The 26356-nt window shown below is 46.6% G+C and overlaps 1 protein-coding gene across 1 annotated transcript in view; it reads right to left on the bottom strand.

Annotated features, from left to right (window-relative positions):
• prkd1 (protein kinase D1) overlaps window positions 1–26356 on the bottom strand; it is a gene marked incomplete at both ends in the record, with an annotated part of 93080 nt that overhangs the window by 29270 nt on the left and 37454 nt on the right. The window contains 14 exon segments of the mRNA XM_084451284.1: window positions 13825–14064; window positions 14272–14357; window positions 16141–16408; window positions 17958–18056; window positions 18985–19146; window positions 20118–20224; window positions 20382–20454; window positions 21316–21368; window positions 23313–23476; window positions 23741–23874; window positions 24024–24101; window positions 24872–24995; window positions 25232–25427; window positions 25751–25831. Of these exon segments, the coding sequence (XP_084307410.1) occupies window positions 13825–14064; window positions 14272–14357; window positions 16141–16408; window positions 17958–18056; window positions 18985–19146; window positions 20118–20224; window positions 20382–20454; window positions 21316–21368; window positions 23313–23476; window positions 23741–23874; window positions 24024–24101; window positions 24872–24995; window positions 25232–25427; window positions 25751–25831 (1865 nt within the window).

The following is a 26356-nucleotide window of genomic DNA, read 5'->3' as shown; positions in this document are numbered from 1 at the left end:
GGTTTCATGGAGGACAGAGCGCAAGTCCGACTTAAAGTGCTAAGCCTGGAGGTATCCTTTAACTGTTTGATAAGTAAAGTCGTTTCATTGTCATTGTTCTTCTGTTTTTACATATACTGTGGCATACGGTATCTTGTATTGGCTTTTCCATACCACCAGGCTTTTTTTATTTCAAATTCAATTCAGAATACTCCCAGAAGGGCCAAACTTTCTTTAACTGGGTAATCAACCAGAGTTTGGCAACCAAAGGTTGGCATCTCTGGGAGTATTCTGAATTGAATTCGAAATAATAAAAAAAAGCCTGGTGGTATGGAAAAGCCAATACAATATACCGTATGCCACAGTATATGTATGCCACAGTATATGTAAAAACAGAAGAACAATGACACTCATATTTTCTCACGTTGCTTCAGAACTCTATCAGGTTGTTTCAGTTGGGAAGTGGTTTAGCTACATATACATTGTCCTTTTGATATGAATATGGCATTCTGCTGTAGCCTGGTATTGGCATTCTGCATTAATGCTGTATTATGTCTCAACCACATACAACGTCTCTAGGAGTTGGAATAGAATGGGAACAATTAAATGGTGCCTGGGAGGTATAGCAAAATTTATATAATATCGGTTTCCACATTATATTCAAAACCATAGATGGACAATACAGGAAATTGACAAACACTGGTAACAGTGGTCTTGACCTTCATTGTCTACATCTTTCTCCCCCCACCACCCCCACAGGAGGTGGATTGGATTTAACCCGGAGCAAGGCACGAAGACTGGAGCAACGGTGCTGAGCAAGAAGATGGGGAAAGTAGTGTGCAGAAGAAGGCTTCTGTAAACTCACGTCTGCAAGCTGTTGAGGAAGCTGACTGAGTTCCAGTGAGACTTTGTCTAAATTAGTAAGACTTAGGGCCAGATTAAAACAGCAATGTCATGTATGATGTGAATAGCAGTTATGCAGTACCAAAATGGGGCTATATGTGGTATAGAATTTAGTAGGGGTGTAATAGATACATAGATCTGAATGTGGCAATTCAACTGCATCATTATTGGAACATTTATTAGGTGGGCTAGCTTGCAGAAGCTAGCCCAACTTGTGATATTCCCACTATTTCTTTCTTTCTTTATTATTATTCTCCCCGCTTTTTTGGACGTTAACTAGTTCTTCATACTTTGTGCTAGAAACTTCATTCAAACTTTAAAATGTTCATGACGTTCAGCTCTTGATCGGATCCATTCAGATTTTTGATATTTGTTATAGTTTTTAAGAAATGTAACTTTTAAAACATTTTTTTGTCCTATTGAAACTGCTTGAAACTGCTTTTGGAATGTTCAGAAACTTTATGTTTTTAGAGTGGTGGCAGCAGTTGCTTTGAAAATTTCACACATTTTGTAAACTGCTGGCACTCCTACAGTTTTGAAAGCTTACACACATATTATACATCAAAACATTCACACAACTGTGCTGATTCGTACAATGTAAGTATCTAAGCAGTGTAACTTATAGTTTTCGCTGTATGACGATTTGTTCGGCAACTGCGCTCCTCATTGAAACGTATGGCAACACACTCTAGCTTTTGAGCTGCTAATTTTGCATTTTTACTCTTTTTCTAACTTGTCGCCATGCCTACAGTTTTTAAGCTATACGGACATATAATAGCCTAAAATGTTCAGCATTTTCTCAGGATTCATACGGTGTCAAAATCTAGGCGGGCACCTTTATACTTTTTGAGAGAGAGCTGTCTGAAGCCAACATGCCTTTCCATTGAAGTGAATGAGAGGATGCTCAGTGTCAGTTGGGATTTGAATTTGGGGACACGTGCATGCTCTCTGTACAGGCACCCTTTATTGACTACTGTGGTAGCATTCATATTCATTCATTCCTTCCTTCCTTCCTTCCTTCCTTCCTTCCTTCCTTCCTTCCTTCCTTCCTTCCTTCCTTCCATCCATCCATCCATCCATCCATCCTTCCTTCCTTTCCTTCCTTACTTCCTTACTTCTTTCCTTCCTTCCATCCTTCCATCCTTCCTTCCTTCCTTCCTTCCATCCTTCCATCCTTCCTTCTTTCTTTCCTTCCTTCCTTCCTTCCTTCCTTCCTTCCTTCCTTCCTTCCTTCCTTCCTTCCTTCCTTCCTTCCTTCATTCCTTCCTTCCTTCCTTCCTTCCTTCCTTCCATCCTTCCTTCCTTCCTTCCTTCCTTCCTTCCTTCCTTCCTTCCATCCTTCCCTTCCTTCCATCCTTCCTTCTTTCCTTCCTTCCATCCTTCCATCCTTCCCTTCCTTCCTTCCATCCGTCCGTCCTTCCTTCCTTCCTTCCTTCCTTCTTTCTTTCCTTCCTTCCTTCCATCCATCCTTCCTTCCCTTCCATCCTTCTTTCTTTCCTTCCTTCCATCCATCCTTCCTTCCTCCTTTCTTTCCTTCCTTCCATCCATCCTTCCTTCCCTTCCTTCTTTCTTCCTTTCCTTCGATCCTTCATTCCTTTCCTTTCCTTCCTTCCTTCCATCCTTCCATCCTTCCTTCCTTCCTTCCCTTACTTCCATCCTTCCTTCTTTCTTTCTTTCCTTCCTTCCATCCTTCCTTCCTTTCCTTTCCTTTCCTTTCCTTTCCTTTCCTTCCTTCCTTTCCTTCCTTCCATCCTTCCTTCCACCCTTCCTTCCTTCCTTCCATCCTTCCTTCCTTCCCTTCCTTCTTTCTTTCCTTCCTTCCTTCCTTCTTTCTTTCCTTCCTTCCTTCCATCCATCCTTCCTTCCCTTCCATCCTTCTTTCTTTCCTTCCTTCCATCCATCCTTCCTTCCTCCTTTCTTTCCTTCCTTCCATCCATCCTTCCTTCCCTTCCTTCTTTCTTCCTTTCCTTCGATCCTTCATTCCTTTCCTTTCCTTCCTTCCTTCCATCCTTCCATCCTTCCTTCCTTCCTTCCCTTACTTCCATCCTTCCTTCTTTCTTTCTTTCCTTCCTTCCATCCTTCCTTCCTTTCCTTTCCTTTCCTTTCCTTTCCTTTCCTTCCTTCCTTTCCTTCCTTCCATCCTTCCTTCCACCCTTCCTTCCTTCCTTCCATCCTTCCTTCCTTCCCTTCCTTCTTTCTTTCCTTCCTTCCATCCATCCATCCTTCCTTCCATCCATCCTTCCTTCCTTCCTTCCTTCCTTCCTTCCTTCCTTCCTTCCTTCCTTCCTTTCCTTTCCTTCCTTCCTTCCATCTTTCCTTCCTTTCCTTCCTTCCATCCTTCCTTCCTTCCTTCCTTCCTTCCTTCCTTCCTTCTTGCTTTCTTTCTTTCTTTCCTTGCTTTCCTTCCTTCCATCCTTCCCTTCCTTCTTTCCTTCCTTCCTTCCTTCCTTCCTTCCTTCCTTCCTTCCTTCCTTCCTTCCTTCCTTCCTTCCTTCCATCCCTTCCTTCCATCCTTCTTTCCTTGCTTTCCTTCCTTCCATCCTTCCCTTCCTTCCTTCCATCCTTCCCTTCCTTCTTTCTTTCTTTCCTTCCTTCCTTCCTTCCTTCCCTTCCTTCCTTCCTTCCTTCCATCGTTCCTTCCTTCCATCCCTTCCTTCCATCCTTCTTTCCTTCCATCCTTCCTTCCATCCTTCCTTCTTTCCTTCCTTCCTTCCTTTCTTCCTTTCTTCCTTTCCTTCCTTCCATCCATCCTTCCATCCTTCCTTCCATCCATCTTTCTTTCCTTCCTTCCTTCCTTCCTTCCTTCCTTCCATCCATCCTTCCTTCCTTCCTTCCTTTCCTTCCTTCCATCTTTCCTTCCTTCCTTTCCTTCCTTCCTTCCTTCCATCCTTCCATCCTTCCATCCTTCCTTCTGTACTTCCTTCCTTCCATCGTTCCTTCCTTCCATCCCTTCCTTCCATCCTTCTTTCCTTCCATCCTTCCTTCCATCCTTCCTTCTTTCCTTCCTTCCTTCCTTTCTTCCTTTCTTCCTTTCCTTCCTTCCATCCATCCTTCCATCCTTCCTTCCATCCATCTTTCTTTCCTTCCTTCCTTCCTTCCTTCCTTCCTTCCTTCCTTCCTTCCTTCCTTCCTTCCTTCCTTCCTTCCTTCCATCCATCCTTCCTTCCTTTCCTTCCTTCCATCTTTCCTTCCTTCCTTTCCTTCCTTCCTTCCTTCCATCCTTCCGTCCTTCCATCCTTCCTTCTATCCTTCCTTCTTTCCTTCCTTCCTTCCTTCCTTCCTTCCTTCTTTCTCTTTCTTTCTTTCTTTCTTTCTTTCTTCCATCCATCCATCCTTCTTTCTTTCTTTCTTTCTTTCTTTCTTTCTTCCATCCATCCTTCTTTCTTTCATCCATCCATCCATCCATCCATCCATCCATCCATCCATCTTTCTTTCTTTCTTTCTTTCTTTCTTTCTTTCTTTCATCCATCCACCCATCCATCTTTCTTACTTTCTTTCTTTCATCCATCCATCCTTCCTTCCCTCCTTCCTTCCTTCCTTGCATCCTTCCTTCCACCCTTCCATCCTTCCTTCCATCCATCCTTCCTTCCATCCTTGCTTCCTTCCTTCCATCCTTCCTTCCATCCTTCCTTCCTTCCATCCTTCCTTCCTTCCTTCCTTCCTTCCTTCCATCCTTCCTTCCTTCCATCCTTCCTTCCTTCCTTCCTTCCTTCCATCCTTCTTTCTTTCTTTCTTTCTTTCTTTCTCTTCGTGGTGGCGTGGTGGTCTCGCCACCACGCCACAGACCCCACAACTCAGCCCCTGATTGAGCTAGAGACACACAGTCTTCACCAGTGGGTGCAAGGAGACTGCCCGGAGGTCTTCATGGTGGAGTCAGGTAGGTGGCCCGGAGAGGGGTACACTGTCCCCGACTGGCTCTGACCTGAGGGGGTGGAGTCTCATCACCACGCCACTATCCACGCCACGTGCCCCACAACTCAACTGTTGAGTGGGCTAGAGACACAGTCTTCATTGGTGGATGCATTGAAATTGCCCAGAGGTCACTGTACTGTCCCCGACTAGCTGTGACCCAAGGGGGCGGGGCCTAACCAGCACGCCACTATCCACGCCACGGGCCCCACAACTCAGCCCCTGAGTGGGCTAGAGACACACAGTCTTCACCGGTTGAGTCAGGTAGGTGGCCCGTAGAGGGCTACACGATCCCTGACTGGCTCTGACCTGAGGGGGCGGAGTCTCACCCCCACGCCACTATCCACGCCACGGCCCCACAACTCAGCCCCTGAGTGGGCTAGAGACACATGGTCTTCACCGGTGTGGGCGGGTAGGTGGCCCGGAGAGGGGTACACTGTCCTCGACCAGCTCTGACCTGAGGGGGCGGAGTCTCACCACCATGCCACTGTCCACGCAACAGACCCCACAACTCAGCCCCTGAGTGGGCTAGAGACGCACGGTCTTCGCAGGTGGGTGCATGGAGATTGCCTGGTCCATAGTAGTTCTAGCAGTAGCTGTTACATACAGCTGCAGCAGCTAGCCCACCTCACATTTTCTCCAGGAAATGTACTTTCTAGTTAAAATATAATATTTTTGGCCCAAAATAAAATTCCACCAATACTGAGTACATCACTTTCTCCAATCACATTTGTGTATTCTATGTATTTTTAAAATTAATTTTGAATTGAAATGGATTGAATCAGAATCTAATCAGAACAGTGAAATTAGAGATTTCATGATGCATTGAATCGTTTCCCAAAGAGAGGTCAGAGATTTACACAACTAGAATTTAGAATTTGCTATGTTGGATTCGGAAAGTTACAGTGTTTCTCTCTGTCCCCCTCTCTCAGGCATTGGCTCTCAAACTGGATGGATCCAAGGGCCTTCTGTCCTGTTCTCTGAGCAACACATTGGCTGTGGACCTCTATCGTGTACTGTCTCCTGAATCCTGATTGGCTGTGGACCTCTACCATCTCCTGTCACCTGACTCTTGGTTGACAGTGGACCTCTACCATCTGTCTCCTGACTCCTTATTGGCTGTGGACCTCTAACGTCTCCTGTCACCTGACTCTTGGTTGGCTGTGGAACTCTACCGTCTGTCTCCTGACTCCTGATTGGTTGTGGCCCTCTAACGTCTCCTGTCACCTGACTCTGGATTGGCAGTGGAACTCTACCGTCTATTGGTGGTAAAGATGTTCTTTCTCTCTCTCTCTCACTATCTGTCTTTGCCGCTCTCTCTCACACTCTTCCCCATCTCTCTCTCTCCCTTTTCCCCATCCCTTTCTCTCTCTCGCAAAATATGAATAGGCTTTCATACAACACTTTTTTGTAACCAAGTTTAGAGTTGGATAATGATCATTTAATGAATTGGTCAATTTCTGCTGTGTGATGACATGTGTGATTGTTCTTCCATTGTGTAATAGACATTTTGATTGGCTGTTTTTTTCCAAAACTCAATGCGCATTCTGTATTTTACTCTGTGGTATTCTGACCTTGACGAACTTGTTTCTCAAGGTTGTCAGTCTTTTTTTGCAAATTTATTGCAAATGTTTCTAAAGTGAGTTTTGTAAAAACGATTAACTTTACAGAAAAGTTCCCTGTGTGTATTATGCAATATTTTATTGCATGTTGGGAACCCCTCTGTTTGGCTGTTCTAAAAAAAAAAATAAGAGTATGATTAAGAAAGCCAAATTATTGTCATTTTAGCCTGCCAGTAGATTACTGTAAATGAAAAATGAATAGGCTACAGTAATAGGTTGTATTTCTGTTTTGCAGTGCTGTAAGTGTATAATACAGTAAATATACTGTAAATATACAGTAATCATCTGGAGAACTACTGCCAGTAGTTGACTGTAAATTTACGGTGAAAAGTTTTACAGTGTCCCAGGGGCCCATTTTTTTCATGATCCATCTATGTTCAAAAGGTACATCGTAAGGTCGATTTACGATGTACCTTGGGAAGAGCTGTTTCCCAGAGCCTCCTTAGCCAAGGTAGCCTATACCTTAGCCTAGGCTCTGAGAAACGACGCACCACCTAGAGGGAGAGCTTACCACGTATTTTACGATTAACTACGATTAGCTACCATGCCTCTGGGAAACGAAACGCGTAATTCATTTTGCGACCAAGTTTGTCAATTTGTCTGAGGTAGACTTACCTTCATTCTGTGCTGGTTGCAGGGTCCGCAAAATCAATTAATGAAATAATAGTAATACTACTACTACTACTACTACTACTAATTAATAATATATATATATATATATAATATTAATTATTATTATTAGTATATATATATATATATATATATATATATATATATAGTATATATAAATCGTTAATGTTTGCAAATTAATGATCTAATTAACTGTACAATTTACAGCCCTAGTAAATTCATTTTATTTAGGCTAGTGCATTAAAAAAATGTAATAATGCATACAAATATCCTTTATACAAATACATTGTAATGAGGGGCACAGCCCCGTGCACGTGCAGAAAGGCCACGGACCCCACAGGGCGTGGAATGGAGGGGGCTCAACTGTCATGGAAGTGTGTCTTTGAACGGGCACTTTGCTCTAGTTCTTAGCAATTGTGTGAAATGACAGAACAATAGCTTATGAGCAAGGTTAATTAGTAAGAACAATAAATAAAGTCAAACAATAAAGTCATATCCGACAACGTATGCACATGGCCGAGACTCCACAGCGCCCCCCCCCCTATATTTACGGTGTTGTTTTGCCCACATAAACAGCCACTTGGCGCATTAGGATACCAGTCCAGTCCAATATTTGCAAAGTTGAGAAACTATTTTCAAAATGATCCTCTGGGAGCGCCACGCGAAGGGAAACAGCCGTGACACAAAATCGATATCAGAGGAGGATTATAGCAGCCGCGAGTAGCGGAGGGCCGGAGACCGCATGCAGTTGGCTATGAAGTGTCTCTAGTGTGTTCTCTTAACACTAAATCGACATTTAGGCTTGGCCAGCAAGGGAGCAAGGGGGAAGTTTTACTCGGATTAATCAACATTTATGGAGAAATGCCACGTTTAGTCTACGGTGACCCCCCTCACCCTTCACTCATAAAACGTGTTTTGTTGTTTTCTGTGAGTAAACAAGAAATACGAGTGGAATATACACAATTTGTCTTGTTTTCTTTCCTTGTTGTCTAACAAAAATAACTAAATAATTTAGACGTGGGAAACCGTTATCTTTGTTTTCCTACTGGTGAAATTATTTATGCCAACTGTGACAGGATGGATGAAAGAGTTTCTAAGGCAACAGTCTAGGCATATCTTTTTGTCTGGAAACAGACAGAACATATGGTTTGTCACGGAGAGAACTGTGATTTCTCATTTGCATAGGGCCTACAGTACCAACTAGGGAAGCACTTGGAACTGCACAACCACTGGGGATGTTTAGTCTATGACAGCTGCATCCTATTTTGAATAAAATACGCCCTGTACAACACGTTTACACTGACGTCGGAGTATAGACTGTATGCACATTAATTTAATCATTTGAATATGAAATGAATCAAGATGATAGAAAACGGATCGAGGTGATGATGTCTATATCATACTTTTTTTTCATTATCAAACACCTGGTAATTCTTTGACAAATATATTTGGTCATTTTCTAGCCTATGTATCATGATGCCATACTTGTTCACTATTCGGATAATAGAAGATCTCGCTCGTTAATTTGTTGTTGTTAAAGTCTTATAGAAGACCCTGAGATAAACGGGACGATAAAAGTCTCTTTGTTGTTTCAGTATAGCCTAAGTTACAGTAGGCTATAGCCTAATAACAATAAACGAATATATACAACAACAACAACAATAATAATAATAATAATAATAATAATAATATAATAATAATAATATAGGCCTATGCTAATTGTGAACAATTATTAGTATCCATGTTTATATCAATAACAATAGAACAACATTTATATCAATGCTTCTTTCATGGCCATTTTGGTTATTAATATAGCCTATAGCTTGGTCTATCTTAGTAGGCCTATTAGTAGTATAAGTAGCATAGTATTATTAGTAGAATAGTAGCCTATTATTATTATTATTATTATTATTATTATCCCACTATTGTTTTGCCTATTTCAATAGTACGCCTAGCCTAACCTTTTATTCGTCAGCTGTTATTCTTCAAGTCAAGCTTTAGAAGGCATGTCTTATTCTCATAATTCTTATGACCTATACATTGGTCGGGAAATAAGTCCTGGATCCATCAACCGACATTCATTTACATTATTACAAGGTAAGAATAGTCCACCGTGTTTATCGAACACATTCAACGACAAGTGAATTGTCTAACTTTAAAAACAGTTTCTGAATACAACCATCATTATATAGCCCATGCCTATATAAATCTTTATATTACTAAGCTTGCGAAGCCTCGAGCCGAAACTGTTATGACAGGCGCGCGCCTCCTGCGTTGTATTTATGTCAAGAAACAAAGCGCGTGGATCACACTCCAATCGGGCATGCTTTTATGCGGACTTAGAGATGTGCAAAATGATTCGTTTACATGGGAATTTTATAGTCAAATAATAGCCTACCTCTATTTCTCTATCACGTGAAGGAAAATAATTATTCGGCATTTAGTGTTGGAAATTTGTAGTAGGGCTTAATTTTCTCTGTAATATCCCCGGAGCGTATATTCCAATCTCTTTCGAAAGGCCTAAACAAATCAGTGCAACTCATCCTTGATTCTGGCTTATCTCAGGCTACACGTCTATTCATTATTTTGTCTTGGCTAAGTATGAATGTGGTTAATTCCAGCATAAGCCTATTTGTTTTCGTTTACCAGTATTTATTAACCTGTGTGTGTTTTCCTGTGGCCCTTGGAGTCCAAATAAGCACAGATAAGTAGGTAGATTCTGTTTGGCTACTGGTTCATTGACTACCACGGAAAACAACTTGTATAGAGCGCCATCTTCTGGCCATTTGGTAAACTAGACTTGAGTCAAAGCAAAAATGCAGCCTGTCTAAAAAGGCTAGTGAAGTTGTGGACGGGCAGGATTGTGTGCCGGACTCAATTGGCTTTGTTCTATGTCGTCTCGAGCAGCCCAGTTGTAGTTGAGACTCCTTTGATTGTGTACATTTAGCACCTGACGCTGATGATGAAACTACGCAGTCTGAGCTGCAGATCAGATGAAGCCACAGCCTAAAATAAACAGCCTAGATTGAGCGTTATTCTCCACAAAACATTGTTGTTGTTATTATTATTATTATTGCTGTTGTTATTATTGTTGTTATTATTATTATTATTGTTATTATTATTGTCGCAAACAAAAACGTTGGATTTTTGATCATCTGGCATATATTGTCCAAACCACAGAGTGCGCAAATCTTCGATCCGAATCGTTCCTCCGCTTAGTGGATGGGGTTTACAATGGGCCGAACATAACAGATTATGAAGACAAAACGTATAATATGGAATAGAATGATGGTAGGCTAATGCTATTGATGGTAGGCTAATGTTATATATAATAGGCTATACCTCAATAATACACTGCATAATATAGGCATTATAGTCAAGAAAACACAAAAGCATCCGTCTTGAAACAACTTTATTTAAAACGACATAGAGAACAGGAATGGTTCTCGTGCTGTCGCACGCAGACATCACAGCCACAGTCCACCGCTCAACAGCACACCGGGAGCCGCGCGCACACCGCGGCGGAGAAGCAGCATCTCTAGACACTCACAGGGGCAGGTGACGACGGCAGGACGTTCACTATTGTCTGAGCGCGTCTACTTCTACTTCCACAGCCCTGTCATGCAATTTCCTCCTGTCTTCCAACGCGATACTCTACTCTTTCTATAGCATACAGTATGAGCCTTAAGCCACATTCAATTATCGATTTTATTTAATTTACATAGATTTTTTTTTTTCTTAGTCCAACTTATTTACTTAACCAGATACATCATTGAGAGTAAATTCTCTCGACCTGGATAGACCATGTAGGCCTAGTGAACATTTTATTCAAAATGAAAATAGTGTCTCATTACGCAGATAGTAAATAGAGTATTTCCAGAGTGTAACACCATCTGAGACTATGCAGAGCTGGTCCTGAGCTGGGTGTTGGGTTGGGTTGGGCCGTTTCCCACAGCGAAACACAGTTTTGGTTTAATCAGTCATTCAGCAGGGTGGGGTTGGCTGGTGTGTTTAGTTGAGGTATGGTGAGGAGAGGAGGGGAGAGTGGGGTGAGGAGAGGAGGGGAGAGGGGTGAGGAGAGGAGGGGAGAGTGGGGTGAGGAGAGGAGGAGAGAGTGGGGTGAGGAGAGGAGGGGAGAGGGGTGAGGAGGAGAGATGGTTTAGGTTTGTTTGATTTGTCTCACAGTTGGCACTTATGGGGCAGATACATTGGTTTTATTGGACTGAGAAAGTTAAATTGCAGACAAAGTATTTGACAGTATTTGCATGTGTTAACTGATCCTGGTCTGATACGTACGCACGCACACACACACACACACACACACACACACACACACACACACACACACACACACACACACACACACACACACTACACACTGACCAGCGCTTGGCTTAAAACACTTGTGTGGATCTGAGAGCAATAGGACTAGACAAGCAAGATGGTGGACTACACCATCAATGAGAGGTCAAGATGGAGTCCCATCCTGCCATGTGTAGGACTGGGGAGGGGCTGGGCAATGTTAAGGCCAGAAAAGGATTTCCTAAAGCACTTCCTTGTATTCTGCTCAGGAGAAGTTACACAGTCACAGACCTGGGATCAGCTTACTCTATCCAAACACTGTCCTTAACCAGACGAGGGTGTGAACCTGAACGGACCAGAGATCAGAATGCACCACTTCTCTGTACACTGCCCATGTCTCAATTCTCCATACTGTTCCCTGAAGTGTTAACTTGTCCACTAGACTCTACACACTAGCCTACTATTCCCACTGGGATTTAAAACCAACGGATTGGTGTATGAGTTTTGAGCTCTTATTTCCACCAACTATGCTTCTAAATCCATGTTTGCGAGAGATACACAGACCAATACAGTTGGTCCCTGGTTCGATCCCAGCTCACGGCAGTGTCCCCAAGTGTCCTTGAGAAAGACACTGAACTCCAAACTGTCACCTTACAGAAAGAAGGTCTCTGGGCCTTGCTGTGTGGAGTTGGCATGTTCTCCCCATGTTTGCAAGGGTTCCCTCCTAAAGAACCCATGAAAAACATGCAGAACAGATGCTCTTCAGTCCGGTCCCTGACCAAGACCTGGACTGAGCACTTAGACTTGGTCCCCGGGCGCCAAAAACGATGGCTGCCCTCTGTTCCTTGCTGCCCTTGGAGGAGGACGGCTTGGAAGGGGGAAATTAAGGGGACAATGTCCACCGGCGACCCCCGGAGTTGCATGCGCGTGTGTGTGTGTGTGAGACCCCCCCACTCGGGTCCTGTAACTTGTGACAGGGTCTACATGGGTCTGCAGGTGAGCGAGGGGCAGAGACACTCATGACTCCTGCATCCCAATGTGCCATGTGGAGTTTTCAGCCCCAGTATATGCAGATCTTTAAATCATCGGATTACTGTAGAAGCAGGCAGCTAAATGTTGGTGCCCATTCTTCTATCTATCCATGAATGGACACGTCAGAGGAACAGAACTGTCTCTAGCAGGGTGGAGAATCCCATCTTGCCAACATCACTGACTATGTCTGAGTCATGTCTAAATTTGATAGAAATTAAACAGCTCAGAAATGTCTGACTGCCCAGGGCCCAGAACTATCCTCCTGGAGTGGATCCAGGACCCAGAACTATCCTCCTGGAGTGGGCCCAGTGGGAGAACTATCCTCCATGAGTGGGCCCAGGGCCCAGAACTATCCTCCTGGAGTGGGCCCAATGCCCAGAACTATCCTCCTGGAGTGGGCCCTGTGAGAGAACTATCCTTCTGGAGTGGGCCCAGGGCCCAGAACTATCCTCCTGGAGTGGGTCCAGGGCCCAGAACTATCCACCTGGAGTGGGTCCAGGGCCCAGAACTATCCTCCTGGAGTGGGCCCAATGCCCAGAACTATCCACCTGAAGTGGGTCCAGGGCCCAGAACTATCCACCTGGAATGGGCCCAATGCCCAGAACTATCCACCTGGAGTGGGCCCAGTGGGAGAACTATCCTTCTGGAGTGGGCCCAGGGCCCAGAACTATCCTCCTGGAGTGGGTCCAGGGCCCAGAACTATCCACCTGGAGTGGGTCCAGGGCCCAGAACTATCCTCCTGGAGTGGGTCCAGGGCCCAGAACTATCCTCCTGGAGTGGGCCCAATGCCCAGAACTATCCTCCTGGAGTGGGCCCAATGCCCAGAACTATCCACCTGAAGTGGGTCCAGGGCCCAGAACTATCCACCTGGAATGGGCCCAATGCCCAGAACTATCCTCCTGGAGTGGGCCCTGTGAGAGAACTATCCTTCTGGAGTGGGCCCAGGGCCCAGAACTATCCTCCTGGAGTGGGTCCAGGGCCCAGAACTATCCACCTGGAGTGGGTCCAGGGCCCAGAACTATCCTCCTGGAGTGGGTCCAGGGCCCAGAACTATCCTCCTGGAGTGGGCCCAATGCCCAGAACTATCCTCCTGGAGTGGGCCCAATGCCCAGAACTATCCACCTGAAGTGGGTCCAGGGCCCAGAACTATCCACCTGGAATGGGCCCAATGCCCAGAACTATCCACCTGGAGTGGGCCCAGTGGGAGAACTATCTTCCTGGAGTGGGTCCAGGGCCCAGAACTATCCTCCGTGAGTGGGCCCAGAGCCAAGAACTATCCACCTGGAGTGGGCCCAGTGGGAGAACTATCCTCCTGGAGTGGGCCCTGTGACGGCACAGACACCACAAGTGTTTACATTCCACACCTTGGTCCAAATCTTTGCAATTACTGTCAAATACTTTGGGTGGGCTTGATTTATCCTAGTTCTGTTTGTTATATTCCGCTGACTCCCTCGCTGAGGGCGTCCACCTCCTCCTCGCCCTCCTCGGGCTCCATCCCCGCGCTGACGCCAGCGTGCGGGCTGACCAGGTGGGCGGGCTCCACCCCCACGCTGACGAGGTGGGCGGGCGCCTGCAGGCCACTCTGCTCGGCGTGCTGAAGCCATCGGGGATCATCGCTCTCGTGGGTCAGGTAGCGCTCCGCCATCTTACACTCCAGACTGCGAAGGTCCACCCACATCTGGTAGTCCTGGAGACCAGACACACACACACAGAGGCACGTATTAGTTCCATATCCCAACCATATTAGTACTGCACCATTAAAAATGATACTACATTCATATAATAGTACTTTTAAAGTATGAAAGGTCTAGCCATACCTGGTGGAACTGGAGAGTAGACAGATAGACAGACAACAACAACAACAACAACAGCAGCAGCAGTGTGGCAGCCTTACCTGTAGCCAGGGGTGGCTGAGTGTCTTGTCCACGCTATAGCGCTTCCTCATCTTGACTTGCAGCAGGTTATTAATGAGGTCAATTGCTGTAACAACAAAGCAGGTGGTCAGGCCCTAGGGCCCTGGTAGGGGAGGTCAAGGCTGGGGGCCCTGGCTGGGGCCTGCGAAGGGCCAGGGGAGCGGGGCCCCCACTGGGGCCAGAAGGGGCTAATGAGCAAAGCTAACATGATGTTAGCATTACTTCAGGGGTCACAGCTCTCTGAGCCTCAGTTGGGATCCATGACCCGGAGGCCCCTGGTCTATAGAAGCAGCACGGTTGGGCGTTGTTCACATGAATAAGCTGACCCCTCCCTCCCTCCTCCATTACTTCCCCTCTCTGCACTTCTCTCCTTCTCTATCTCCCTCCCTCTCTCCTTCTCTCTCTCCCTCCCTCTCACTCTTTCTCTCTCCCTCTCTCTCTCCCTCTCCCTCTCTCTCCTTCTCTCTCTCCCTCTCCCTCTCTCCTTCTCTCTCTCCCACTTTCTCTCTCCCTCTCTCCTTCTCTCCTTCTCTCTATCCCTCCCTCTCTCCTTCTCTCTCTCCTTTTCTCTCTCCCTCCCTCTCCCTTTTTCTCTCTCCCTCTCTCTCTCCCTCTCTCCTTCTCTCTCTCATCTCTCTCTCCCTCTCTTTCTCTCTCTCTCCTCTCTCTCTCCCTCTCTCCTTCTCTATCTCCCTCTCTCTCTCCCTCTCTATCTCCCTTTCTCTCTCTGGTTTCTCTCTCCTCTCTCTCTTCCTCTCTCTCCCTCTCTCTTTCTTTCTCTCTCCTCTCTCTCTCTCCTGCCACACACACACACACACACACCTTCCTGCCACACACACACACACCTTCCTGCCACACACACACCTTCCTGAGACACACACAGCTTCCTGCCACACACACACACACACACACACACACACACACACACACACACACACACACACACACACACACACACACACACACACACCTTCCTGAGACACACACACCTTCCTGCCACACACACACACCTTCCTGAGACACACACACCTTCCTGCCACACACACACAACTTCCTGAGACACACACACACCTTCCTGAGACACACACACACCTTCCTGCCCCCCCCCACACACACACCTTCCTGCCACACACACACACCTTCCTGCCACACACACACACCTTCCTGAGACACACACACACACACCTTCCTGCCACACACACCTTGCTTCCACACACACACACACACCTTCCTGAAACACACACACACCTTCCTGAAACACACACACATCTTCCTGCCACTCACACACCTTCCTGAGACACACACACCTTCCTGCCACACACACACATCTTCCTGCCACACACACCTTCCTGAGAGAGACACACACACACCTTCCTGCCACACACACACCTTCCTGAGACACACACACCTTCCTGCCCCCCCCCCCCCACACACACACACCTTCCTGCCACACACACACACCTTCCTGAGACACACACACACCTTCCTGCCACACACACACACCTTCCTGCCACACACACCTTGCTTCCACACACACACACACACACACCTTCCTGAAACACACACACACCTTCCTGAAACACACACACATCTTCCTGCCACTCACACACCTTCCTGAGACACACACACCTTCCTGCCACACACACACATCTTCTTGCCACACACACCTTCCTGAGAGAGACACACACACACCTTCCTGCCACACACACACCTTCCTGAGACACACACACACCTTCCTGAGACACACACACACTTCCTGAGACACACACACACACCTTGCTGAGACACACACACACACACCTTCCTGCCACGCACACACCTTCCTGAGACACACACACACACACACACACCTTCCTGAGACACCTTCTTCCAGGGGTTGGGCGGGTACATGAAGGCGGCGTTGTGGATCTGGTCGTGGATGTCCTCGTCCTCGTTGAAGGGGAAGGTCCCGCTGAGACTGACGTAGATGATGACGCCCACTGACCACATGTCCAGCGAGCGGTTGTAGCCCTTGTTCCGTAGCACCTCAGGCGCCAGGTAGGCGGGTGTGCCCACCACTGAGCGCCGGAACGACTTCTCCCCGATGATGCGGGCGAAGCCGAAGTCACACAGCTTCACCTGACCAGGGGGTAGGAGGAGAGGAGGAGGGGAGAAGGAGAGGAGGAGGGGGGAGAGGGAGAGGAGGAGGGGGGAGAGGAGAAGGAGAGGGGGAAGGGGTGGGAGTAGAGGAGGAGGAGGGGAGAAGAGAGGAGGAGGGGGGGAGAGGGAGAGGAGAAGGAGAGGGGGAGGGGTGGGAGTAGAGGAGGAGGAGGACAGAAAGAGCAGTAGAGGAGGAGAAGGGAGAGGAGGAGAATGAGGAAGAGGAGGGAGGGAAATGATATGACATTATCTATGAGTGGTTCATCTCTGGACCTCAGAACAACCCCCTTACTGCCCCCGTCAGACAGACTGAGGGAGACAGGAAGCCTGATTAGTTTGACGTCCCTGAGAGGTTCAAGTCTAAACATTCTGACTCAAGCTGTTCCAGCCCACAGCCACGGGCTGGGTTTCAATACTATAGCAGCCTTCCTTCCCTTCCAACCTTCCTTCCCTTCCAACCTTCCTTCCCTTCCATCCTTCCTTCCTCTGTTTTTGAATCAACTGATCTGAAAGAATGGGGTTGAGACAGCTGTGTAGAGGAGCACAAGATGTTCCCCATAAAGTCATGTTAAATCAGGGATCACCTTAACGAGGAGAGGAGGGAAGGAAGGAATGAACAAATGGATGATGAATGAAGGAAGGAAGGAAGGAAGGAAGGAAGGAAGGAAGGAAGGAAGGAAGGAAGGAAGGAAGGAAGGAAGGAAGGAAGGAAGGAAGGAAGGGAGGGAGGGAGGGAGGGAGGGAGAGAGGGAGGGAGGGAGGGAGGGAGGGAGGGAGGGAGGAAGGAAGGATGCATTTTAAGAGTATTAAAATGGGGCTGGTCTCCCATGGTCTTGTCTCTCCAGCCAGACCCATACCACAGGCTGGCAGTCTGCTCGTTATGTGGCTGCAAATAGACTAGGAATGTCTGTCTGTTCTGGGTGGGATAAAAATGTTCAACACCAAGGTGCTAGCGGTGCGCCATGTCATCATTTCATAACACTGTCAGAGGACATCTCCAAATATGGCCGTTCCTGACCAGGAGGAAGAAGTCAGAGCCATATATGGATATATATTTATTGCATACTGTTAATACAGCTCCAAGCGCTTATCTAACACAGATAGAATGAATAAACTTTCAAATAAACCAACCCAAACCCAAAAGAGTGGGTGGAGGGAAATATAAATGGATCATTGTGAGCGGTCCCCAGGCTTGGAGCCTGGAATGAGATGGACAGAAAAACAGGACTTGTTGTTGTTGTTGTTGTTGTTATTCTTCTACACGAGGCAGCGATAATTCTAGCATGCAGTGTAGGAGTAATTCTACAATGAGAGTTATTCCAGCTATGCAAGACATGTTGGCCACAGGGCCGCTCTGGAGGGAGGCTGGCAGGATAATTAGTAGAGAATCATTAAAATCAAGACACCTAGACCACTCCTCCACATGACTATGTACTGACACACAGATAGGTGTGTTTACACTTTACTGTCTGCTTGGGTCTGATTCCGGTGTGTGTGTGTGTGTGTGTGTGTGTGTGTGTGTGTGTACCTGAGGGTAGGAGTGGGCTGAGGCCAGCAGGACGTTCTCTGGTTTCAGATCACAGTGGACGATGTTCTTGAAGTGGAGGTGGCGGAGTGCCACCAGGATCTGGGGGAGATGATGAAGATGATGAAGAGTGATGAAGAGTCAAACAATCTGACAACTAGACATGCAGCTCAGAGAGCACAGACCTCCGGCCCGGGACTCATTCTGTGGCTCTGAGCACAGCTAAATCAAATGGGTTTTAATTGGCCGATGCTACACCCCTCCACCAAGTTATCCTAGTCTAAAACATGTATGGATGTGTGTCCAGCCCGGCCGTGCCCGGGCGACTCGTGGACCCGCCCCGCTAGTTGACCCATGCTGCACCCGCCACCCACATTCAGGAACATTGGTCTGGTAACTTTTGCATAATCCTGGTCCCAAAAAATTAATGGCAGTGAATGGCCAGCTGCGTTTTGGCGGTTTGTGGACACGACACGTAATTTGGATAAATTCCAAAATGTAATGGGTTCTAGGTTTTCCCATGCTACACCCTTCCACCGAGTAGTATGTATGTAGTAGTATGTAGAAGGGCTGTATGTAGTAGTATGTATGTAGTAGTATGTAGAAGGGATGTATGTAGTAGTATGTATGTAGTAGTATGTAGAAGGGCTGTATGTAGTAGTATGTCCGAGGAGTGTAGGATGGACCGACTAAGAACCCATTGAATTCTGGAGCAGATCAGAATCATGGGGCGGGTCCACGAGCCGCCCGAACACGGTCAGGCCGCCCATTCACTTCCATTCATTTTTTGGACTTCATTCATTGTCAATGGGGGGAATTGAAACAGCCATATCTGGAGATGGAAAGGTCACAGAGACACAGGGTTTGGATGGTATAAAGCTCTCCATGCACACGCAGAGACACAAAATGCATTAATGGGCTTAGGTCTGTGCTCTCTGAGCACCATTTCTAGTTTCTTTGTGTGTGTGTGTGTGTGTGTGTGTGTGTGTGTGTGTCCTTACGAGTTTACCAGCCTGTCAGCCAGACGTACCTGTGTGACTAGGAACTTGGTGATGCGTTCAGGCAGCCTCCCTCTCTCACTGGACAATATCATCTCCAGCATGTCGCCATGGAGCTTCTCCATGACGACAAACACCCGCTCCAGAGTCTCGAACATGCACTCCAGATTGACCACCCCGGGGTGATGGAGGTTCTAGAACACAGGGGAGAGAGAACCAATGTTCTAGAACACAGGTGAGAGAGAACCAAGGTTCTAGAACACAGGTGAGAGAGAACCAAGGTTCTAGAACACAGGTGAGAGAGAACCAAGGTTCTAGATCACCGGACAGAGAGCTGCAAACAGACAAGTTCTAGAGCACAACAAAGAACTACACAGTTCTGGAACACAGGATAGATAATTCAAAGGTTCTAGAACAAAGGAGAGAGAACTGAAACATTCTAAAACACAGGACAGTGAACTATATGTGCCTGCACACTGCCCCAACCAACACCAACCAACACCAACGTTGGATTGGAGTGCCATGTTTGTTGGTGTCTGTTGCCGTTGGTTGGATGGATTTTGCAGCAAAATTCTAAACTTCCAACATTCCAACAACAATCTGCCAACTTTAAGAGTGTTGGGTGTTGGGAGTTGTTTGGCGTTGGTTAAGGCAGTGTGCAGGCACCTGAAGAGGTTCTACACCACAGGAAAGAACTGAGAGGGGTTCTACTGTAGAACACAGGAAAGAGCTAAGAGGTTATATAACACAGGAGAGAGATGACAAGTATGTTCTGGAGCAGAGAGAAAGCTTGACAGGTGATCACACCCCCACAGTGCTGACACCATAATCACCTCATTATCAGCATGTATACTATGAAGCCTCACTCTGCTCTCTGTGTCTTCTTGTTGTTGAGGTGTGTGTGTGTGCGTGTGTGTGTGTGTGCGCGTGTGTGTGTGTGTGTGTATGTGTGTGTCCGTGCGCTTGTGTGTGTGTATGTGTGTGTGCGTGCACTTGTGTGTGTGTGTGTGTATGTGTGTGTGTGTGTTTGTGTGTGTATGTGTGTGCGCTTGTGTGTGTGTGTGTGTTTGTGTGTGTGTGTGTGTGTGTGTGCGCTTGTGTGTGTGTGTGTGTGTGTGTTTGTGTGCTTGTGTGTGTGTGTGTGTGTGTGTGTGTGTGTGTTTACCTGGAGAATAGCCACCTCGTTGCGGAGCTGACTTTCCTGTTTGGTGGGGAAGCGCAGCTTGTCTATGATCTTGATGGCAACATCTCGGCCTGTTTTCCTGTGTTTTCCTGCACAGACATTAAATACTCACGTCAAATTATCATCACATACTGTATTCTGTGTTACATGATTATCGTAGATGCTTTTCTAGACCAGAGAAGAGATGTCTTCACCTCTTTGACAACAGATTACTGGATTACCAGCGATGTTGAGTTAATCTCCTACCTCCGTAGACTATTCCGAACTGTCCTGAGCCCATGACCTCATCTGGGAATATCTGATAGACAGAGCTGACATCCTGTAGGCATGGTAACAACACAAACACAACACAAGGTTTGTACTGTCTCCTATCACAAATATGATCTTCCTGCTTTGGTCTACTGTCAGACCAGCTTTCCTTCCACACAGAGAGAGAGAGAGAGAGAGAGAGAGAGAGAGAGAGAGAGAGAGAAAGAGAGAGAGACAGAGAGAGAGAGAGAGAGAGAGAGAGAAAGAGAGAGAGAGAGAGAGAAAAAGAGAGAGAGAGAGAGAGAGAGAAAGAGAGAGAGAAAGAGAGAGAGAAAGAGAGAGAGAGAGAGAGAAAGAGAGAGAGAGAGATGTGCCCCCATCCCCCAAAAAATCATGATTACACGCTCTGGCTAATTATCCTCGTCATAGCAACAGCTTGCCTGAGCGGGCAATCAAAATACTACTCTTTGTCCGAGGTTCCCGGAGACGGTCTGACCTCCGAGAGCCCCGCACCAAACACCTGGGCCGAGTATACTGAACATAGATATACACACAGTATTCCTGCTACCTGCCACACACTGTAGCTGTGTTCGGAATCGCTCCCTATTCACTATATAGTGCACTATATAGGGCGTCAGCCATTTTGTTTGTAGTGTCCGAATTCTCCACGGAATTTTCGTTCCCTATAAAGTCAACTATTTATTACCCACAATTCACCTTGATTTGCAGGGAACAGTGCATGTACCCTACATTTTCTCTGTTCCCTAGGTAGTTCACTACATGGTGAACCCTATATAGGGAATAGGGAGTGAGGGAACGAGGGAGTGATTCCCAACACAGCTTGTATCTCCCCACAAACAGCCTTGATCTAACCACAATAACACCAACGCTAATCCCAGGAGAAACCGCCCCTGAACCAGGACAAACTCACCACGTTCTCCTGGACCTGGCAGTTGGACACAGAGATGCTCATGGACACTTCCTCTGTCGGAGGAAGACACGGGGTCAGCTCATTTCCAACGGCTTTCTTTTTTTTATGTGTCCATGTGTGTACCTGTGTACGGAAGAGCATTAGGGCCAACAGCAGAGTTTTTTTTTTACGATTCTGAGTTTAAAGTCAGAAATTCTGACTTTAATCTTAGAAGTTATTTCTGACTTTTTTCTCAGAAATTCTGACTTTTTTTCTCAGAAATTCTGACTTTAATCTCAGAAGTTATTTCTGACTTTTTTTCTCAGAAATTCTGACTTTAAACTCAGAAGCTTAAAAAAATAATAAACTCAGTTGTTGGCCCTGATGCTCTTCCGTAACCTGTGTGTGTGCGCGCATGAATGCATGCATACATGCGTCTGTGTATGTGTACCGTATGTGTGTTCGTGCATGCGTGGGTATGTGTGTCTACAGTCACCTGAGGGATACTTAGCCTGGTAAACCAGACTCGCCACAAAAAAAAGGATGTTTTCATGATAGAGTCTGGACTTCCTGCCGCCCAGAATGATTTGATTGGGCGGGAGTACTTGCCTTGACAGACGAACTCATTCAGCCAATCAGCGTAACAAAACATTCAAACTGCCAAATCCAGTCGGAAGAACGGCGAAAATGTAGCCTATTTTCCACTGAGAAACTCCTCTAGTGCAGTGTTTCCCAAACTTTTTTTCTGGGGACCCACTTTGTCACAAAAATGTCAACAAATCATCACGACCCAATCAATTCACAAGACTTATCTATAAATCGTGAGAAGACAGAATTTGCACAAAAATGAACTGGCCATTTTAGCTTTGTTTTATGTTATCGAAAATAGTAGCACTATTAAACTACATGTTACTGAGAGACCATTAAATGCTTTTAAGCAAATGTAACAATTCATTTTCATTTCCTCTCATCAGTGGGCAAAACAATAACAACAAGTTTTATTCTTATTATTAGCCTATTATTAGACTTATTATACAGTAGGATTGTGTTTAAGTGCTATTATCAGTCAAATATTATCACATCAGACAGGCCTATATTTCACCTCAAATCTCACAGGCACACCCTGGCTAATGTGATAGGTAGGCTACTGCACATGTAGGCCAGGACAGTTCACCAGGCTAATGTGATAGATGTGCCTGCTTGCGCTTTAGTACTGCATTTGTATTTTGTCTTCATTTTTGTGAGAACAGAAAATCCCACTTCACACTTGTATGTAGTTGTAAAAGGAAGGAGTAGCAAAATGCTTGCCTTACTTAGGACTGGATATTCCGATAAGATGCTTATCAAAAATGAAGATAGGCCTAATGGCATGCGTTCATAACATCCTTTCAGTGTGCAATTGCTGCTCAGCTGTAACAGCTCTGTTTCTTCAGCAGGAGTTAGTTCCAGTTCCAGCACTGATTCTGTGCTTTCAAATTCAAAGGGATTTTGAACCCACCTTTTGTCATTCAAAATGTTATTTCTCTCCCTTCGATAATAGCGATCAAATTTATCAATGAGTGCCACTAGGTGTGTTTGAATAAGTCAGGTCAGATGCGTTACATCCCGTTTAGAAAATCAACGCGCTCCCTCGTTTGGCTGAAAGGGGTACTACAGATATATTTTCCTAATTTATTTGGCGACCCAAACAAAATCTCCTGCGACCCATCTTCGGGTCCCGACCCAGTCTTTGGGAAACACTGCTCTAGTGCATACTCTTGTTCTTGTTTAATTGCTGTTAACGTTAATGTTACCGCTCATTGCTTCATTCTACTAGCGGACTCCTGTTATCTTTCTCGTCATCATCTACGGAAACCAATCAGGGACTGGAGGCGGAGCAGCAGTTAAAATGCAGTCTCCTGATTGGTGCCCCATTTTCTGGGAAAACTCAAATCATTCTGGGCAGCTGGAAGTCCAGACTATGGTGAAAACATTTTTTTGTGTGATGCGCCTGGTTTACCAGGCTAAGGGATACTCACTGTGCCCACCATGGCTTGACCCGTGGGTCATGCCCTTGGAGATGACGGGCATGAGGGCGTGCTGGATGGCCATCTCCCACATCCTGGCCACCTCGCGCCCCACGCCGCTGACCAGAATGCTGCTGAGGTGGCCAAACTCGCCCCCGCCACACACCTCCCCTGACCTGCGTGTAAACACACATGCTGCTTACTTCATTACTTGATTGGTAGATTGATTGGTTGATTAATTGATTGATTGGTTGATTGATTGATTGGCTGGTTGATTGGTTGATTGGTTGGTTAATTAGTTAATTGGTATTTTGAGGTGAATCTTATATACCTCACTGTCTGCATTCTTGTGTCTTTTTCCATTAGTTTCATATGTTTCAACTAAATCAAGCACAGCCCAAGTGTGTGACAGTGTTTGCTGCTAGTGTTTGACCCCTGACCTCTGCAAGTTCTCTCCTACATAGTACACTAAGGATGCCGTGGCGATCTCAAAGCAGTGAGGGTTGGCGCCCTCTGGGAGCAGGTCCACTGTCCTGGCTGGGTCCAGAGACAACACCTCCGATAAGGGAATTTCCTGTTTGCACAATGGTACAGTACATGTAAACCCACAAACGAGTCATTGACCAATCACACGCTAACATAGAGTCACGAGTCACAATCACACGCTAACATAGAGTCACGAGTCACAATCACACGCTAACATAGAGGAAGCGGAGTTCCCACCTTGTAGTATTTGCTTCCTGAGTCGTTCTGGAACAGAGTGATGCATTTGCTGTCCAGCCTCCAGTAGTGTCTTTTCCTCTACAGAGGAGAGGAGAGGAGAGGAGAGGAGGGGAGAGGAAAGAGAGGGGAGGAGAGGAGAGGAGAGGAGAGACACGAGAGGAGAGGAGAGACACGAGAGGAGAGGAGAGGAGAGAGACGAGAAGAGGAGAGGAGAGACAAGAGAGGAGAGGAGAGGAGAGAGAAGAGGAGAGACAAGAGAGGAGAGGAGAGAGAAGAGGAGAGGAGAGGAGAGGAGAGAGAAGAGGAGAGACAAGAGAGGAGAGGAGAGAGGAGAGGAGAGGAGAGACAAGAGAGGAGAGGAGAGGAGAGGAGAGGAGAGACAAGAGAGGAGAGGAGAGGAGAGGAGAGGAGAGGAGAGGAGAGGAGAGGAGAGGAGAGGAGAGGAGAGGAGAGGAGAGGAGAGGAGAGGAGAGGAGAGGAGAGGAGAGGAGAGGAGAGGAGATAATTGTCTGTCTGGGCCATGAAAGGGTACAATACTTTAGCAAAAATGTTACCCTGAGGCCTGCAAAATCTCAGGTCACCATTGAAAACGTTCTGACAAAAATGTAATAACTATGAATATTAAGATTGATTGATTCATTCATGTATTTGTTCATTGTAGACTGATGAATTAATGAATGAATGAATGGATGGATGAATTAATTAATTAATTAATGGATGATCATCCATCCATCCGTCCATCCATCCATTCATTCATTCATTCATTCATTCATTCATTCATTCATTCATTCATTCATTCATTCATTCATTCATTCATTCATTCATTGTTTCTGTCCTGTCTGTCTCACCAGGGTGTCCTTGCTGGTGAAGTGAACCAGCCATCCTTCTTTCATGGTATTGCTGCTTTTCCTTTTAGCGTGTTTGACTGACTGAACCACGCGCATCAGGGGGATGTTGTTACTGGTCGATGGGCTGCACAAGAATGGACATATGTCGTTAAAGACAACTCGGTGTTGACATACTGAGTTAGAGACAGCTCGGTGTCACTTTACTTGGAAGCTAAAGATGCTCCATTCAACAAACATTCAGCTCATATCTGGCTGTGCTAGACACTCAGGACGGCGATGAACTGTAGGTTTGCCTGTAGAAGTGTAAGTCAGTTGTCAGTCAGCTGGTGATGTCATGAGAAGGCGACGGCCGTGGGTCACCTGATGGCCCTGTTGGCATCGTCCAGGTCCTGGTCCTGGAGGTCGCCGAGGTCACTGTGCCCCGCCTCCAGCATGGCGGCGGTGACAGACGCCATATTGTCCTCCTCCGGGTCCTCCATCAGGCCACTGCCCCGCTCACCGTCCCCGTCACTGCCACAACCCTCCGACTCCGCTCCTGGACTCATTAGGTCCATAGCTAAACCGACAGACAGAAGATGGGCGGAACGATGTATAGAGGCACAGAGAGGAGGTACAGACAGAAGGAGATGGAGGCACAGAGAGGAGGTACAGACAGAAGGAGATGGAGGTACAGAGAGGAGGTACAGACAGAAGGAGATGGAGGGACAGAGAGGGAGAGCGAGAAAGATGGATGGACTGATAGAGGCAGAACAGTGGGTGGGGAGACAGACAAACAGAGGGACAGACAGGGATGGACGGACGGAGGCAGAAAGATGGACAAGAGAGACTTAATTACAAAGGTGCCTTTCTGCCGTTTCTACAGTATGTCTACTCCAGCACACTGACACTTGCCTCCGTTTTCTCCAAGGCAGTTGTTTGGCACTTTGGGCGCACATCGTTTATGGCAGTTGAATTTGCAGTCTGAGAAAGTGAGAGAAACACAGAGAGAGGGTGAATGAAGAGAGAGAGAGTGGGGGGGATACATGAGAGTGTGTGTGAGAGAGAGAGAGCGAGAGAGAGAGAGAGAGAGAGGGTGGGGGGTGGGGGGGTGGGATAGTGGAAGCTACTGCCACAGTCTGAGCAAACACTGGTAGCTGGGTGAAAGATGGAGATCTGCCCTCCCATCTCCAGAGCGCGTCTGAAGCCCGTCCGTTTCCGCCCCTGCCCTGGCCTCACCTGGGAGGAACCAGGATGATAGGAGGACGGGGACGAGGGTTTCCTGGCAGGAAATGAACGAGGGGATAGAAGTATTCACATCAGTCCTGAACAGCAAGGTGCATAGTGGCCCTGCTTCGTAAGTGACAACGATGGATTCACACCGACATGATCAGCGGTCGGATTTGGGAACATGACTTTAAATGTGGAGGTTCCGTGTCAATAAAAGGCCATTCATACGGATTGTGGTCATTTATATACAGCGCTAAAAGTATGCATTGTGTGGTGGGG

This window comes from Borostomias antarcticus, assembly GCF_949987555.1.
Source record: "Borostomias antarcticus genome assembly, chromosome: 16".
NCBI classification, from domain to species: domain Eukaryota; kingdom Metazoa; phylum Chordata; class Actinopteri; order Stomiiformes; family Stomiidae; genus Borostomias; species Borostomias antarcticus.
Note: the sequence above shows the minus strand (reverse complement) of the source record. Positions and strands in the feature narration are given on the sequence as shown.